Source organism: Sipha flava, unplaced genomic scaffold, assembly GCF_003268045.1.
Source record: "Sipha flava isolate LNK unplaced genomic scaffold, YSA_version1 118_pilon_pilon, whole genome shotgun sequence".
NCBI lineage: Eukaryota > Metazoa > Arthropoda > Insecta > Hemiptera > Aphididae > Sipha > Sipha flava.
In genome coordinates this window covers 53,879-71,997 of record NW_020271743.1, presented here as the reverse complement: position 1 = coordinate 71,997, position 18,119 = coordinate 53,879, and the positions used below count along the sequence as shown (strand labels likewise).

At 28.4% G+C, this 18,119-nt stretch overlaps 2 protein-coding genes across 2 annotated transcripts; both read right to left on the bottom strand.

Moving 5' to 3' along the window:
• Window positions 1-1,507: 1,507 nt before the first annotated feature.
• On the bottom strand, window positions 1,508-3,693 carry LOC112693841 (tigger transposable element-derived protein 4-like). The gene is made up of 3 exons (XM_025569089.1): window positions 3,283-3,693; window positions 2,623-3,186; window positions 1,508-1,611 (listed from the first exon to the last, which is right to left on the bottom strand). The coding sequence occupies exons 1-3, from the start codon at window positions 3,587-3,589 to the stop codon at window positions 1,508-1,510; spliced, it is 975 nt and encodes a 324-aa protein (XP_025424874.1). The 5' UTR covers window positions 3,590-3,693.
• A 2,470-nt stretch (window positions 3,694-6,163) lies between these two features.
• Window positions 6,164-17,815, bottom strand: LOC112693822 (acetyl-coenzyme A transporter 1-like). The gene is made up of 10 exons (XM_025569061.1): window positions 17,516-17,815; window positions 17,282-17,408; window positions 16,646-16,805; window positions 15,524-15,678; window positions 12,558-12,748; window positions 12,161-12,345; window positions 8,037-8,163; window positions 7,602-7,790; window positions 6,847-7,094; window positions 6,164-6,371 (listed from the first exon to the last, which is right to left on the bottom strand). Exons 1-9 carry the CDS (start codon window positions 17,714-17,716, stop codon window positions 6,897-6,899), a joined length of 1,533 nt encoding a protein of 510 aa, XP_025424846.1. The 5' UTR covers window positions 17,717-17,815; the 3' UTR covers window positions 6,164-6,371; window positions 6,847-6,896.
• Between the last annotated feature and the right edge of the window lie 304 nt (window positions 17,816-18,119).

Genomic DNA, 18,119 nt, shown 5'->3' with positions numbered 1-18,119 from the left:
GTTTTACCTTCGAAAGGTGCGTTAGCAGTGCCGTGTCATGGTATGCCGCGGGAGGGAATACTGCGAAGATCAAAGTGCACTGCAGGGACGATTGTATACTCCGCCAGAATATCGGGTTAGATAAAAAGGTAGTAAAAGATCTAATGTAAACTCCGTCAGTTTTTTTTTTTCTTACTTGTAATGGGTATATGTAAATCTCCGCTAGTTTTTTTTGTATTTTGCCTGTGAATCCTTTTACAGTCGTCTAAAAAATTCATTTTATAAAAGTCAACCGAATGTTCAAATGTTTAGTAAAATTCTTACCGAATTTAAAAACCTTTAAAAAATTTTAAACCCATACTTATATAAAACTAAATGGCATATCTCTAGTAAATAAACTAAAGAATTCGAAAAAAAAATGACTGTTACAGAATGCTATAAATAGGTTATAAACACTAATAGAATAATACTATACATAAAATATTTACAAATTGTATCACATAATTTTAGTTTACATACATGATATAACTATATATTTTTGGATTATTAGGTATAACGTTATTTTAGTTTTTATTTTTTTTTTTTACTGTAATTAAAATATTTAGTGTGGATGATTTTTAATTATTATTATGAAAAATATGATTTTATATTATTAGATATAATGATTATTTATTAAAATTTAAGTATTTAATGTGAACGATATGATATTATATTATATTATAATTTTTTTTTAATAATTATACTACTACTTGATTTTCTTCACTGGCGGAGTTTATATAAACTCAATTTTACCTGATTTTTTTTAGTGGTGAAGTTTATATGAACCAAATGCTACCTGTTTATTTTTTCTGGCGGAGTTTACAATAAAAAAAGGTACTTATTGCGGAGTTGACATGCACCCTAAAAACTGTAGCCTCAATATTGTAGGCTTGGAAGCCCTAAGGACTATCCTAAGCATACTGCGTGTATAAAATAATCGTTTACGAAAAATTACCACTATTAATATTCCTAGATTTCTTTTTACGGGAAATGGTTCTGTCTAAATCTTATGTAAGCAGGGTCAGCGTGAGGGTAAGGTGACTCAAGCGGTCGCCTAGAGCGCCATTTTTAGGGGGGTGCCAAAATTTTTTTTTACAATTAAGCACATAATGTCAGCAATATTATTTTTTTTAATGTAAAATACCTATAACTTTGTATTGAAATATTGATAATAATTATGGATATTTCGTTTAGCCAAATATTAAAATAATATAAGTATATTTTAAGTATATTTATTATGGTTTAGCGTAGAATGTTTTATCCTATATGTTACAATAATTCCCAAATATTTGTTATCGTTCAATTGGTATCGCGTCGAGTCGTCGTGACTCGTGACTAAAAAATTAGACGCTAACAAATAATATACAAGTTGAGCATAATATATAATTTTTCTGTATTTCTGTTCACGAACAATTTTTTTTTTCTAAGTATAATGATATTACGGGTTGTTGTAAGAAAAAAGCGCCTGTTGGCAATTTGGCCTCGGGCGTCATTTAGCCTTACGCCGGCCCTGTATGTAAGATTTTGGTTGTAAGAATGGATAAATCCTTTTTGCTGTAACTAATTCACAAATGCCAGCACAGACTGAATGAACTGACACAATGGAATATAAAATATAACTCTATTACAAGCTGTGCAACGTCCCCGTATAGCAATGACGATCGGGTGCACCTAGTTTGCGAACAATTACTTAAATTACAACTCGTTTGCGCAAATGTTTACAACTCGTTTACAACGCACTGAATATTTCTAGTGCAACCACTCGTTTGCGCACAGATTATTTCTAAAGTAACCACTCGCTTGCGCACACATTTCCTTTCCCACTTTTACAGACTTAGGACTGTCAGTGAATATTTTAACTTCACTGGTGTGATTAAAAATGTGTTTTTTGTGTATTATATTGTGTGGTATATGTTACAAATAATTCGAATTTTTAATACAGCCTCGTTAACGGTATTTGGGAGTTTCGGAAAATGTTATTTTCTTGTTGCATACATTGAATTTCGTAACAAATGAATGTCACCATGATTTAAATTTAAATCGGATTTTAATAATAATTCTTGTCTAATAATTTTACTTGGTTGTGTATGCATATCTTCAACGGCCTTTCTCTTAACAGAACTTCGAATAATATCTTTATGTACTTCGTTCTGAGAATATTCGCTGTGATTATGTTCGTTTTTATAATTAATAATAATTGTACTCTGACTATTAAACGTAGCCACTGATTTACATTTTTTATTGATACACCGGAATAAAAAATTACCACATTTTAATTCTCTGTATTTCGAAAATTTAAAATTGTTTATAGACACACACATTTTGTCGCGACGCATGTAGTATATACAGTGAAACCTCTGAATAGCGGACACTCTCGGTCTCCGAAATTTTGTCCGCTATTTAGAGGAAAATATTTTTTTTAAAAAATAAATAAATTCATTAATTTTATTTTATATTACTTTTACATTAATTAAATACACGATAAAACTAACATTTATGAAAAAAAACCAGTTACCTAAATTTTTATTTTATTTTTACATTAATTAAATATGAAAACTAAAAAAATAAAAACTAATAAAAATAAAAAAAATCGTAACAATTTACGTAACAATTGCGTACGATATAATTTCTTAAACTGATGAATTACTCCTTGGTCAAGCGGTTGGCAATGAGAAGTCATGTTAGGTGGAAAAAACACAAGTTCAATATTTTTCATTTTTAAATGTGGATGAGGAGCCGCGTTGTCTAAAAAGAGTAAAACTTTTCTTTTATTTTGACCCATTCTGTTATCAAATTTCATTAGCCACTCAGTCATTATTTCAATCGTCATCCAGGCTTTTTTGTTCCAAAACCAATTGACGGGAAAGTTGTTAATATCCAATTTTTTGAAGGCTCGTGGACGTTTAGCTTTGCCTATGACGAGTGGCCGTTCAAACTCACCTAACATGTTAGTACACAAGAGTACAGTTAAACGTTCTTTTGAAATGTTTCCTCCAGTACATATCTCATTTTTAAACGCCATAGTTTTATCAGGTAGAACTCTATAAAACAATCCCGTTTCATCTGCATTAAAAATATCGCATTCTGCGTAGTTTGCTATAATTTCGGGTATTTTTACTTTCCAGTTATCAATGGCTTCTTCATCAACACTTGCTGCTTCACCACAAACTGATTTAAAAGAAATATTATTTCTTTTCCGAAATTTTTCAAGCCAGCCATTAGAGCCTTTAAAATCAAATCCGTGCATTTCAGCGATTTGCTTACTTTTTTCTTGAAGCATCGGTCCTGAAACAGGAAGATTTTTTTCTCGTAATTTTGAAAACCAGTTTAATACTTCATTGTTGATTATAGAGGTTTCTGTTTTTTGTAGCTTTGTCCATTTCCGTTTCTCTTCTCCATTTTCAGCCCAAGTTTTGTAAAGAGCGTCTTTATTTGCTATAATATCAGCAATTTGTGTTTTACTAACACTAAATTTGTCTGCTAATGCACGAACGCCCATTGTATTTGATGTTCGAAATTCCAGAATGTCTATTTTTTCTTTTAAAGTTAATCGTTTTCTTTTGCAAGCCATAGCGCACTACAATAAAGTTTGTATAAACAATACGTTAAATAAATAAATTCGCACTACAATAAACGTTGGCACCACAAACACAACTAAATGCACAAAGGACAATGCATTAGTTACAATACTTCGTTGACGCGATAATAATTCAATTACTGAACAGATAAGATTTTCATGTACAGTATAATAATGTACACATAAGATAACGTTTTTATTCAGGTATTCTAAAATAATTTTTAATTTAAGATAAAAATAACTAATATCAATGTCATAAAAGTGTCCGTTATTTAGAGTGTCCTGTATTTAGAGGTTTTCCTATATAAAAGTGGTGAAAATGTACCCGTCCCCGAAAAAACGTCCGCTATTTAGAGGTGTCCGTTAAGGGAGGTTTCACTGTATTAGATATTTCATATTTCATGTTCGCTGTACGAGAGAAATGTCCAAACTAAAGTTGAAAAATTACGAAAATGTATATCAATACCAACAGTACCTACTAGTTATTTCATGGGTAATAAATATTGATAAAGTTTATCGAAGTATAACGAGCTGTCAAAATTATGGATAAATCCGTTATTTTTAACAAAACCATTGTATTTTTATTTTATTTCGAAACCTTCAAAGTGGTTATTGGTTATTAATAAAATATGTCTACAAAATGTTGTGCGCTATCGAGTTGTTCCTTCTATAATATGTTGTGCGCAAACGAGTGGTACCTTCTACAATAATTTGTGCGCAAACGAGTTCCAGGTTTTAACTGAACAATTTTAAAATGTGCGCAAACTAGTTGTAGCCATGACGATCGCCACATGACGGACTCATATCATATGGATATGGAATGGTCGCTAACCCATGGCCGAGGTGCATGACCGGAGCACATGCGATTTTTGTCATAAGGAATAAGGAATAATGTCATAAGGAATTATAAATAAAATATTAAAATAAACACATGCATAGGTTAATAAAATGTTGTTTATTAATCATGGTCATTTTTTTAAATTGCAAAAACAAAGAAAACGTTCCGTGATCGCCGGCCCAGAAATATTAAATATATACATTACCACGTGTGCGATATTCGCACACATTTTTTCCTGTAAAATTGTGCCCCAGCGACGACTTACGTCGCGGGTATGATGATGGTTATCTACTCCATGGCCGGTCCTGATGACATTTTCTTAAAAAAATCGAGTCATTTAATGGAAAAAAAAACAATATAGCTTATTAAAATAACCGACGTTTGTTCGCGATCAGTTACTAACACCGAATCAGTCGGTCTCTTCAGTCATCAATCGCTCTCAAGCTTTTACCGTTTTATCTCAATAAGCAGAAGGCGAGGGGTGGTGGTCCCGACGATAACGACTATATGCACCGGTCTGCGTCCCGATACGGCCTAGTACACATACAGCGGGCTAGCCATGTTCTGTAAAGTTACAGCTGTACAATATTGTTTGTAAATTTTTAACAGAATTAGTTTAAATCATAGCTATATTATGTTATTATTTGATATGCATACGAATTACAATAGTTTAATTATAAAATTTTAATATTTATTTTCCGCTAAAAAAATGAAATGTATGGTAAGTTAAATAAATAGTTTATAAATATACTTACAATTTACATACATATCCCATTTATTTTTTTCCGTTGTCTTGTCGATGATAATCATTATATTTGTTTTCACGAAAAAATAATGTACAGTCGAGTCGCGATAACTTGAAGTTGAAGGGAGATAAAATTTCATTTCGAGATATGTATTATTCGAGATATCTAACTAATTTATAGGGGAAGAATTTGCTGGGGGAATAAAACACAATTCGAGTTGTTAAGTTTTTCGAGTTATCGTGACTCGACTGTATTACCATTGATTATAAATATTAGTACAATAATATTATACTATAATAAATACAATACTACTATATTATCCGGAAAGTTTTCTACGATTTTATGTATATAAAATTCAGATACTTAGCCAAAATACGGATATAATTGCATACATAATTTGCAGATTTCAAGTCGCTGAAGATCAGATTGTTAGATTTTGATACTACAAAATCTTGAATAGAAAAATCGACTGCCTTGAACTATAAAAAATTGGAATTATAGAATCATCACTCTTGAAAAAATCCTTTTTTTACTATACCTCAGTCAATCAAAAATTATTTCATTAATAGTACGGTGTGTCGCCTACTAACGATATGCAATCAGATAAATAGTTTCAATTATTTTTTCAATTCTTGAACTACGTTAAATTTATGTTTTTATAAACTAAATAATTAAATAATTTTATCTGATAATAACTATAGTATAGTACAGTAGTATAGTAGTATAGTACAATTGCATTCATCAATGTTTAATACAAATATTTATTATACTTTTAATCTTTGGAACCTTGTTATTTATTGATTTCAACAATAAATAATCTATTAAATAACTAAATTAAACGTGTGTGTTAGAATATAAATTTCCTGAACTCAATATGAATTTTATATGAAAAATACGCATAATCAACTTTAATAAATATAAACCATTCAATATATTCTTACTATTATTAATTGTTATAATATTCAATGTTCACTATTCCACAAATGATCAATAAAAAAATATACGATATTTATTTCATTTCAAAATGATAAGCATTGATAAACATCACAAATTAAATGTATCTTCATTACGTCTTCAATCATTTGATTAATTTGCAAAAGATCTTCGTGCATCTATATTGTTACTCAATTTTTGAAACTTCTAATAGCTATTCTTCTCCATGTCTATTTTAATTTGCTTCATATACTCGATCCTTGAAAGGATTTTTAAATTTTTTTAACTATTTTTATTTTTTTATTTACCTAAACTGGTTAAGGGATGAGAATATGAATTATAGCATGAAAATTGGAAAAAAGAGCATATGTACGGAGGTATTTCCACCGGGATAAAATAATGGACATTTCTGTATTACACAAATTAGAATATGAAATGTGTGTTTGACATTTTAAATTTTAGAATATATATTGCCCATTGTTTTTTATTGAATGTAAGTATTTATTTAAGTTATGTAAAATACACAACAAAATACGAATTAAAAGTGATTATAAATGTAGAAGTCATAACTGAAGGATTAATGTATTAAAATTGTTCAATTTTTAACTTGAATAAATTATAAATAATACGTTCTGGCCAAATAATAAATAATATATTACAATTCAACACAACACATTTTCTAAATTAAAAGTAGGTATATGTAAATACATGGTTCAATACTATATATACTTTACCTCTAATATCGTCCCAATAATCCTTTGGTTATTTCATCATCAAATGAGCTTTATAGAGCATCTTCTTTGTCATCTGCTATAACTGGGGATTTTCTGTGGACTGACCAATGAGAAGGACTCAAAGTTTGAAAGCTTTTAAATTTTTTTCTAAAAATACTAATCCATATGATTCCAATAATAGTACATAAAACCTCTTCAACGTAATAGCCGTCTACTATTATAGTGCAATCTTCATTTGTTGGATTTATCTAAATACATTTAATTATAGGTCATACATTCAAATTTGCATTTAAAAAAAAAAGTGAAAATTATATGATTTAAAAATAAATTAATTTAATTAAATAATCATAAATGTTGAATATAAATCAACTACATAATTTATCTCATGGTATAATAAACATTAACGAAGATTCACCCACTTATCTTCATTTAATTAACAAATTATTTACTTCTTATTGATTTGTATTTCACCTTGCTTTATTATTCTTATTTTTTTAACTTACCATTTTGATTACAACCATTTGAATGAAAAGTTTAAAATAAAACTTATATATTATTTATGAGTTTATCTAAATTCTTACATGAAACTACTGTAATATAGTATAGTAAAAATTAGTTCATTCCACAAAATATAATCATAGCAATATTAAAATACTACGTATATTGAACAGATAGAAAGTAGATTAATTGAAATAACATGAAATAGTTAATTTATATAATCAATTGATTAGTCAAAATTGGTAAACAAATCTTACATTCGAATTTTCAACCGAACAATGTTTGAACGTTAGCAAATCAAACAGTCCCAATGCTGCTGTGTTTGACAACATTCCTCCTAAATTTGAAAGTGTATTCAATAAAGTCATGTAGATTCCGCCAAAACGAGGATCACTTATCCGAGAGAAAAATGATAATATAGCTATAAACATGATGTACATTAAAACCTAAAAAAGATAAAATACAATTCGTTAATTTATAAAATCATATACAATATAACTTATTATAGTACCAAGTATTATTTTTAATTTATTTTAATTATGTTGTATTATTAAAAGTACATTTAAATCCTTGAAATGTTTTAAAAATTTCAAAAAATCATTTCTTTAACACAAGTTATTAAAAATGATTAAATTTAACTATAATTAAAACAATAAAAGAAGCCGTATATATTTAAAACATTAGTAACTTACTTGCTGTAATAATGTTAATATAGCTAAAAGCACGTAATAATAAACTGGTATTTCTATAACTCCGTTATTTTTTACTATTTTTTTTGTTACATAAACAAACAAAATAAATGCCAAGTTCAATAATAATCTGAAAATGTACAAAATCAGACGTTTATTTTAATATTCTTAATTCCCTTTTTTACGATAACATCAGTTTTAAAGAACTTTGACTGTTACAATTTCAATTCATTAACATTTATAAAATATAAGAAAAGACAAAATATTTGACATGTTTACCAAAGTATTTAATTTTATATCTTCTATAGAAGCAATTGATCATTCTTAATTATTTCGATCTAAATTCACGAGTATTAATTTTCATAAGATAATAGAAAATTAAATAAATATTAAAAATTAGTTGGTTGTTTATTGTAAATTAATATATAATTAAATAAACAAATAATCTATATATAAAAATAAATAAATTCTTAGCCTGGAGTATTATTATATTTATAAAGTACTGATTTCCAATACAAAATTCATTGTCAGGTGTGTACAAAATCGCCACATAATATGAAAATCTAAGGGAAGCAAATACATTGAGAATAATTGGTCGTTTTACATGAAAATAATTTATTTTAATATAAGTAGAAGAGATTACATAAAATTAGTTTTTATTAGATATATATATATATATATATATATATGTTAAAAATATTAATACTTTAGTTATTATTATTTATTATTATCTAAAGTTAATCAATAAAAGATATTATTTTTAAAATAGGTTTGTACATTTAAAATATTATTAAAATTATTTTTCTTTATTTCATTATGTACGGGTAACTCTTCTAAAACTGAATTTATATAATGTTATATCAGTATTTATTATTTCTAAGTATGTATTTATATCAAAATGTATATTATGGTTATTTTCTAAAACAATGATTAACAAAATTTAAATTAGGGCAGTCTTTTTAATTTTAAGCAAATTTGTATCCATTAATCAGTGCAGTAAAAACCGAGTGTGTAAAGTGTGCATTGCACACAGGCCCCGAGCCTTATACAATGTTATGGAGACTCAAAAGGTCAAAAATATAAAATTATAAGGAGACTCGAGATTTTGATTTTCACACAGTCCTCGAGTGGTTTAATTACGGCACTGTCATTAATATAATATACTAATAATTATTTATTTTTTTCATTAAAAACTATTATTATTTCAAGATTTTCCATTATTATATTATTATTATAAATTTATAATAATAAATACCATCATTGATTATAAATACTATAATACTATGTCCAACCAATGATATTAAATCAATCCGATTGTACGATAAATGTTCGAAGTAAATGCCGCATTTAAACTGATAATATCATGTACAAAATTAATTTCCAACAATAAATAGTTAAGTTAGATTTACAGATAGCTTATCAACAATCCAGGCAATCTACGAGCTTATCACTAAATATGTAGACTTGGGTATATATCATTCTTGTGGACGCAACTCGGATACGTTGTGAAAAAACCGCGGATGCAACTCGGATATGACGACATCTATTTTCGTTTTTAGGAACGCAATTCGTATGCAACCCTTATATCGATACATTTTATATGATAAATAACCAAAGTATTTATACGTCCAAATATGTCTATGTTTAATAAGAACTCATTTTAAATAACTTCTCCTATTCAAATAAATTATTTCTATGTAAAACTTATCTTTCATAATCTTTCGCGATTTTACTGACTTTGTATATACGTGAGAGTATTAATTCGAAACCGGCCGTACATTACAAAAATAATAATACTGCCAGTTTGTATGAAATATGATCTTGAATAGCCGAAACCAAGGAAAAAGAAAAAGAAGGTATATTAACTATTGATTTATTTATTTTACCCATGAGATTTTGATCTAACTCCACTAACTCTTAAAGACATATCCAATAGAACCAACTACTCTAAAATGCATCTTAATAATTAAGATTATTAATTATTACTCTGTAGTCCATTTATTTTTTAATAATTTAACTAATTTAAAATATATTGTACAAACTATAATTCAATAAAACCATTTTCACTCTGAATAACTGAACAATGTTACATTAAATTGTTAACTACCATCAGGCAATTTATAGTATATCTTAATTTGATAAAATAATATTTAATTTAATTAGCAATATTTATTTATTTATTATATATACGTATGTATACAAGAAATCCCTTTTTTTATTGAAATAATTTATAATAGTATATTCAACAAGATATATGATAAACTAAACTTAATAAAATAAACATGAATCAAGAAAATAGACTTGTATACATTAAACAGTAAGTAGTGAGTAAACAATATTAATAAGTAGGGCTGGGATTTTAATGTTCTAAAAATAGCAAAAATGCTCTTAAAAAAAATTAAATAATGCCTTAGAAATTATAAAAAATGCACTAAAAAAAATGTATTAATTATGTTTTAAAAACAATATTATAAAAATCAAATTACCAAGCACATTTAACTATATTTATTCAACAAAATAATAAAATAGGTACCTATTTGTTTAATATTTACATTTTATTTAACTTTAATTCAATTTGACCGTTGTTGATTCTTGCAAATAGAAAAATTTCTTTCCACTATTTTAATTTTGTTCTATATTTGATAAAATATGTACATGGGCTGATATGTTCGTATTTATTAGCTTATCAATTTAATATATGATAACATGCACATTTTGAGCAAATAAACGCCGAAACGCGTAATCAAATATCCTAATATTTAAGAATTATCGGATAAATTTAAAAAAAAATGCTTTAAAAACTTGAAAAATGTTATAAAAACAGCAAAATATGCCCTAAAAATGCGTGTAAGGAAAAATTTGTCATAAAATACAAAAAAATGCAATATAGAAACTACATTAAATTAATCAGTATCATGATACTGCACTTGTTAGTGCACTAGAAACACATTTATTCTTACGGACTTATGTGGAGGGACATTAGAAAAAAAGATGCATGTATCAAAATCCCAGCCCTTTTAATAAGTACATTTAGTAACAACTACGACTTCCGGAAATAAAACTGTGAGCATAGAAATAAGCAGTTATAGGTAAGAATCTAAGAAGTTATGGTCATTATTGGTACTAGTCATTAGACACCTAAGTGGTTCGTATTGTTGGTAATTTGTGATGGCTTTGAAAATATGGAAAGTTGTATTAGAACGTGTAGAACGAGAAAGGATTTTAAAATTTACTCAGGATAGTGAGGTGGAAGAAAAAATTATGTTGAAGATGATTGAAGAACTTAGAACTAAGCATACGTCTACGTTCAGCGAGTGTATGTATCCCAAGTGCTTCAGTAACAGAAGAGTAATTATGTGGTTCATGAGGAATACCTAAAGAGAAGCCAACAAAGTCCGAAAATGTACGTTGTATTCATTCAATTTGGTTTGAACCGGTGGCCGTATAAAAATTTCAGATTACCAATCCATATTCTAAAATGAGTCGAACTAGAACATAATACAGGGATTTAAATGATCTAGAAAGTTTAAAATCTTTAGAAAATCGCATAATAAAACCTAAAATTTTTAGATGATTTAGCGCAAATTATTGAAATATGTTCACTTGGATTCAGGTTACTTGATAATTTGAAGCCCAGATCTAATTTATAATCAAAGACAAGTGCGATGTTAGGATCAGAGAGCTTATATGTCCATAGAATTGGTTTACAAAACCGAAAGAAAGACATGGCATAAAGCAAGATTAAATTTTAGGCCTACATTTTTACACCACCTTGAGAAAGAATCAACATTATTTCGTAGACATAAACAATCGTCACCTGATTATTTTTCCAAATATGTTTTCACATATTATATTATATGTCATCCGCGAATCATACGATTCTAGCAAAAGGCAGAGCATTCTGCACACTATTGGCAAATAAAAATAAAAATATAGGTGATAGGCGACCTTTTAGCGGTACGCCAGAGGGAGACGAAGATATGTTATATAGCATTATTTACTATTTAACATTATTGTTAATGAACTTACATATTATCTTTGGAGAAAAAAACATTTCTTTGGATGATACCCATTTATTTTGAGTTTTAAATTTAAAATTAGCCATTATGATTGTAAGATTTGTTTACCTGTAGGGTATTACTCGTAAATACACACTTATCACTTTTGGACCGGATGTGTATTTCGCTACAATTAGTGGAATTATCATGTGTATTCCAGGCACCACTGAGTGTATAATTGAAATATCATCTTTAGATATACCTGCATCCATAAGTTTAAAACTCGATAAAGAATCTGTTGCAGCAAATCCGATCTTCAATAAAAGACAAAAAAATTATCAATTCGTACGAGTACTTATATTAATATACAAATTGAAAAAAACACAATTATAGCAATGACATTTACTTTTTCTAGAAATGTTTTCGTTAGTTTTCACCGTGTTTTAAAAATGTAATTTTGAAGCAATATAATTTTTCAACCAAAACGTAATAACCATGAAATAAACAGTTTAGTTATTTTATTTACCTTTACTGTTAGTAATGCTATTGCGAGTATTTTAACATTGCGTATTTTTAAAACATTCCACAATAGTGAATAACTTTGGATAATGTTGAGTTCCATAAAGTCATCATCTAAGGTATTATCTTTTTCTTTTTTAAATATGGCAATGAATATTGTTAATAAAATTATTGTAATTCCCACACCATACAGCGAATCTGTGAATATTGAAAAAAAACAATTATAATAAAAAATCTCTTTTTACGATTCGGTAAATACAGTAAAAATAATACATTATTTTAGAACTTTAAATAATTTTGATAGAAACAAAGATAACTTTAATAATTATAAAACTATATTTGGATATATACAGCCTTTAGGTACAGCAATATTAATTAAGATTACTCACTTTTAGCCTTTTGATTCAGTAGTCATATAATTTCTTTGAAATATAAAACGATGATAAATCATCATATTTGTAAAACTATTTTGGAATATGGTCCATCTATTAAACATAGATATTGAATACATTGACGTGCACAAGGGCATAAGCGTGCACACGGGGTAGTCAGGGTAGGTACTTGACTATTCTGTGAAACTTCCCACCCTCACCAAAATATTCAATATGATCACAATAATAAATAAACATATTATTTTCAACCACTTCGAAACATTAGTTAACGTTAAAAAAAATGTAAGAATACTGGAGAAATATAGTTTTTAAGTTAAATGAAGTTACGAATGCAAATTTTTTGTTAATATTAAATGATAATGTATTATGTTTGACTACCCTGCCAGTTATGTCTGCACACGCTTATGCACAAGGGGGATACCAAGTGTGCCTGGGCACCACCGAAATTTTGTAAATGAAGCTCTACGATTGTTTGTGCACCATCGCGACGAGCGTCGAGGATTCGCGAAGACCACCATCGGCACCCCCTCTTTTTTACCCCCATCGGTGACGCGCACCCGGTCGCCCGGGCCGTCGATCGCAGTGGTGTGTGCTGAAAAACTTATTTGTTCGTGCTTGGCCGGCCATTAACTGTCGCGCCTGCGACGCCTTTCTTTCCGTTTGTATTATTTCCTAAGGCCGATTCCTTTTGATACGCGATTGTCGTCTGTCGTGCGTTTGATCCGCGTGTAGTATCAACTCGTCTTTTTTCTAGATATTGTTGACCTCGTGGTCACTTTCGCGGCCTTGTGTCCTTACACCCCGTTTATCGCGTCGGTTGATTGGTTGACAGTGGTATTGTGCCATCACCGTGCACGTGTTTCACGAACTCGCTCTTGTGCGTGTTAGACAGTTCCTCTTCGAGTGCGTTTCCCGTACATCAACCTGTTTTCGGTTCGCGATCACTCTGGTTTCGTTGGCGTCCACGTGGTTTTCACCCGTGGTCTTTTTTACAAGTCGGTTCGTCGTGCGCGTCGCGTACGCCAGTAGTACCAACTTCGTTCCCGACACAAGCCATCCATCGCCACGATTGTTGTCCGTTGCGGTCTGCCGGTTGGTAGCAGTGCTTATTGACGCTGCCATCTAGGAGTCAGTTGTAGCGATTATCAGTTGAACCCTTATCACCACCACCCGATATAAGATTGTTTTTATTTACTTATTGTCTGTAAACCTTAATAATAATAAGTTTGGTTTGTGCCCAAGGGCATATTATTAATTGGTCTATAATTTCTTTGGCCTTTTGTTGTCCTTGAACATCACCATCTCCTCCTTTCACCATATTTCATAATCTTCAGAGCGCACGTTCGCGAGTGTCGCGCGGCCGGCTGGTGATAAATATTTTTCAAAGGCTCCGCGACGGTGCGTTCAAACAACGATTTAAGTCTAAAAGTAAGGAGTCCGTATTTGAACTGATATTTCTCAAACTAAATGTAATTTATTCTAAAATGTTTGTTAAAAAATAAATTATGTTTTATAATAGGGAAAATATATAAAAATATTTAAAATGTCCGTACAAACATTTTTTATTATAATATAACAGCTACAATCGACTACAAAAAAACAAATCGTAAATAATTGAAGCTAATTGAGAAAAATGTACGAGGTTAAAGGAAGACATATTCATGGGATCAATATATCACAATATTAAACAAAAAATTAAAATTATGTTTATTCAATAATTTGAATATTATAATTTATTAAATATACTTACACGTTTTATTAAGATAGGGCCCATAAGTATTACAGGCAACCCTTGAAATATAAGTCTACGCACGTCTATCTTAAGAATTAAAAGAAAACTAATTGATTATCAATATTCCTAAAAATAGACCAATTTATGAAACCTCAAATATTAAATTGTTAATCATCAAATAACCTATTGCTAAAAAATTGTATGATTTGCAAATTTACAACAATTTTTTTATTAAATTACATATGTATCAACTTAAATCAATAAAAGGTAGCATCAGTTTGTAGTATTTTATTATTTTATTTATCAAAATAATAGTATTATTAGAGCTCAACCAATAAGTTGGTATTTAAAAATTGTATTATTTAAATAAAAGTTTTTGTCCTTTGTACATAACACCATCGATTGTTTAATATTATGTTAGTAGCTTAAATTTTCAGATTTACTTTTGATATAATTTACTAATTATAAGATAATTTCAAAAGGAATTTAATAAACTCACACTAATTTAAGTGAATAAGAACATCTAACATACGATATTTGATTAAAATATATCTACATATTTAATTCTAGATAGAAATAATGAAATATTTAAAAATATACTGTTCATTGGTGTAAAAATAACTATTTGACCTACTTCAAAAAAATTCCAAATTTATTTACATTAATTGAAAAAAAGATTGAAATTAAATTATTATTATTATTGAAATAAATTATTAACACTATAATATCTATTACATAACTTAAAAAGTAATCGTAAAACCCATGTTAAAATTGTTTTCAAACAACAACAAGATATGTAATTTATAAAAAAGTTACAATTTATTGCCCAAAATACATATACTCACTTACTATTTAAAGATATTATTCCTTCGGCACTTGGTGCAAATCGTATGTATTTATTACAAAATTCACTTGATGTCAACAAAATGGTTAAAACATTACCAATAATTATGCCAAATGCTAGTCCCGTCGTATTGCAAGTCGATGCATAACCTACATTATTTCTGTATAAAATCAAGGCATGTTGTTTTAAAATGTACATACAATAGAAACCGTTTTTAATAACATTCAAGGGACTAGTAAAAATTGGTTATAATAACCGATTATAATTAAAACCAACATTTCAAAAAAAAAATTTAAAATTCGATTATACGTTCATATATAAGCATAATATTTTATTATAATTAATGTGTCATGTTTTTATTACCAAATCGTAACATCAATAAATAAATGTAAAAAAATGAATATGAAAAAATTATTATTATTGAATTATTATTTTAGAATAATGTAAATATATATTGCAATAAAAAAATACATAGAGTTCTTTGATTTTTATACCATCGTAGTAAAACAGTGTCTAAATCCGTGTACTGTACAATTTCGAAGTTTTTTTAAAGATCATTTTTGGTTTTGAAACCTTATTAAATTTTTTCTCTTTCCATATATTACAAATTATAGAATGACCTACTCTTAATTTACTAGTTATGTCTGAATTTTTTAAACGAAAAATTACATTTTCTTTTTCTTCAATTGTAAATTGCTTTCGTTCACAATAATTTAACATACCAACACACACATTTAATCATACGACGTTTACGATCAAGCGCATACACGGATACTTGTACACAAGGCCGGATTAAGGGGGGTATAGCCAGGGCGGTAGTCCCGGGGCCCAAACAATTTTAAGCCGATACACATTTTTTATCATACTAAATTTAGTAGTTTTATAGACTCAATTTTATACACCTATTAATTTTATAATTTTGTAATGCAATTGACAATTTGTGTAATAGTTAAAAAAATGTATTGGTCTGCGAGTTCGTGAGCGGCTTTGTAAAGCATGTTTTGTCAAAAGGGTCCATTACACCCGATTTGTCATTATAACCAGTGTCATTATAAACGGTTTCTATCGTATTTCGTAATAAATACATTTTACGTGCACATTGTGCACGTATGAATTATAATACCGACTTTTTCAGCATCGTTAATGCCCAACCATCAACAGCTATATCTTGTGTGGCAGATAGAAATACAATTGAAAAAAAAATTATTACGAGTGCAGTGATATTTGGTTTTTCTTTTTCTGGTAAAAATGTATCAATGTTCCGGCCAGCGTAAAGTAAAACTATTCCTGTTCAACATAAAAATTTTGTCAAGTTTGCACATAAGACTTTTTATATAAACAAGAAAAATGTACGAGGTACATGAGTCAAGGGATATTGGAAATCAATAGACCTATTTATAATTTAAAAACGTAACGAATTCCAAGAGTGTTTAAATGGTACCAAAAAAGTCTGTCGTGAAGCAGTATTTAGTAAATTTTGAAATGTTATCAATTTTTTTCAATTATTTACAAAACTCATTTTGAAATTTAAAATATAACCTTTCAAATCGTAAATAATATTATTATATATTATTATAATGTATAATAAGTTAACATTTAGTTAGAATTTAACCCTAAAGTACAGTGAACAGAGACTTCCAATTGTAAAGTTAAATTTATTTCATACCTTCAAAGAAAATAATGTTAAATATTTATGATACGGGGATGTTAAATTTATTGAAACAATGCGCTATGTACATTGCTAAACATTGTTATATACATACCAATTAAAAATTGAGTGGATACGAGCCAAGTCTTTCGCCTTCCAAACTTGTGTATATAGTATGAGTCCACCAACGGAGCCCAAAACAGTTTCAAGAAATAGGGATAACTCGTAATACTGTAAATGGCCTGAAATGAAACACAATTGATTTAATATATATGTATTACGATTTTTTCTGAAAGAATCGCAATATTGTCAACGAATACATTTCTCCATTATTATCTTTTGGTAATACCTGTTCGAAGTATGTCCCGTCTTTCCTGCTTTTCAATAATATCGGTATAGATGAACATACACCTATACATAAGCCTTGCATCGTATACATTAATATCAACAGAAAAACATTGGACCAGTCCCCTTTCAGATTTGTATCGGTGAACACCACGTCCTCCGATTCGGATGTTTTCGGTTTATCCGTTTGCTTTGATGATATCATAATGTTCACCTATATTTATTGTTCGACTCGAGTGTGATGAAAAAGTCCACCGTAACGCAGGAATAGAGTAATTGCACTAATAATATTATAATGAAAACTAATTTATGAGTACGTTCAGTTTTAATATCTTATCATAACGTTCTGACCTATTGACCATTGGTTCTTTGTTTTATGTAGGTATATTGTTTACGTGTAATTTTCAATCAAAACTTTGTGTATCAAAAAAGTGTATTTAGTACATAATATTATGTATATTATAAGCATGTAAGCATATGAGCATTAATAATATAAAAATATTCTTATTGTTTGTTAAAACCAAATTGAATAACTTTTTAATAAAACGTATTATATCAATCTTAAAAACATTGGGAAAAAGTTATTTTCCTTAGAGTGTGTAGTATAC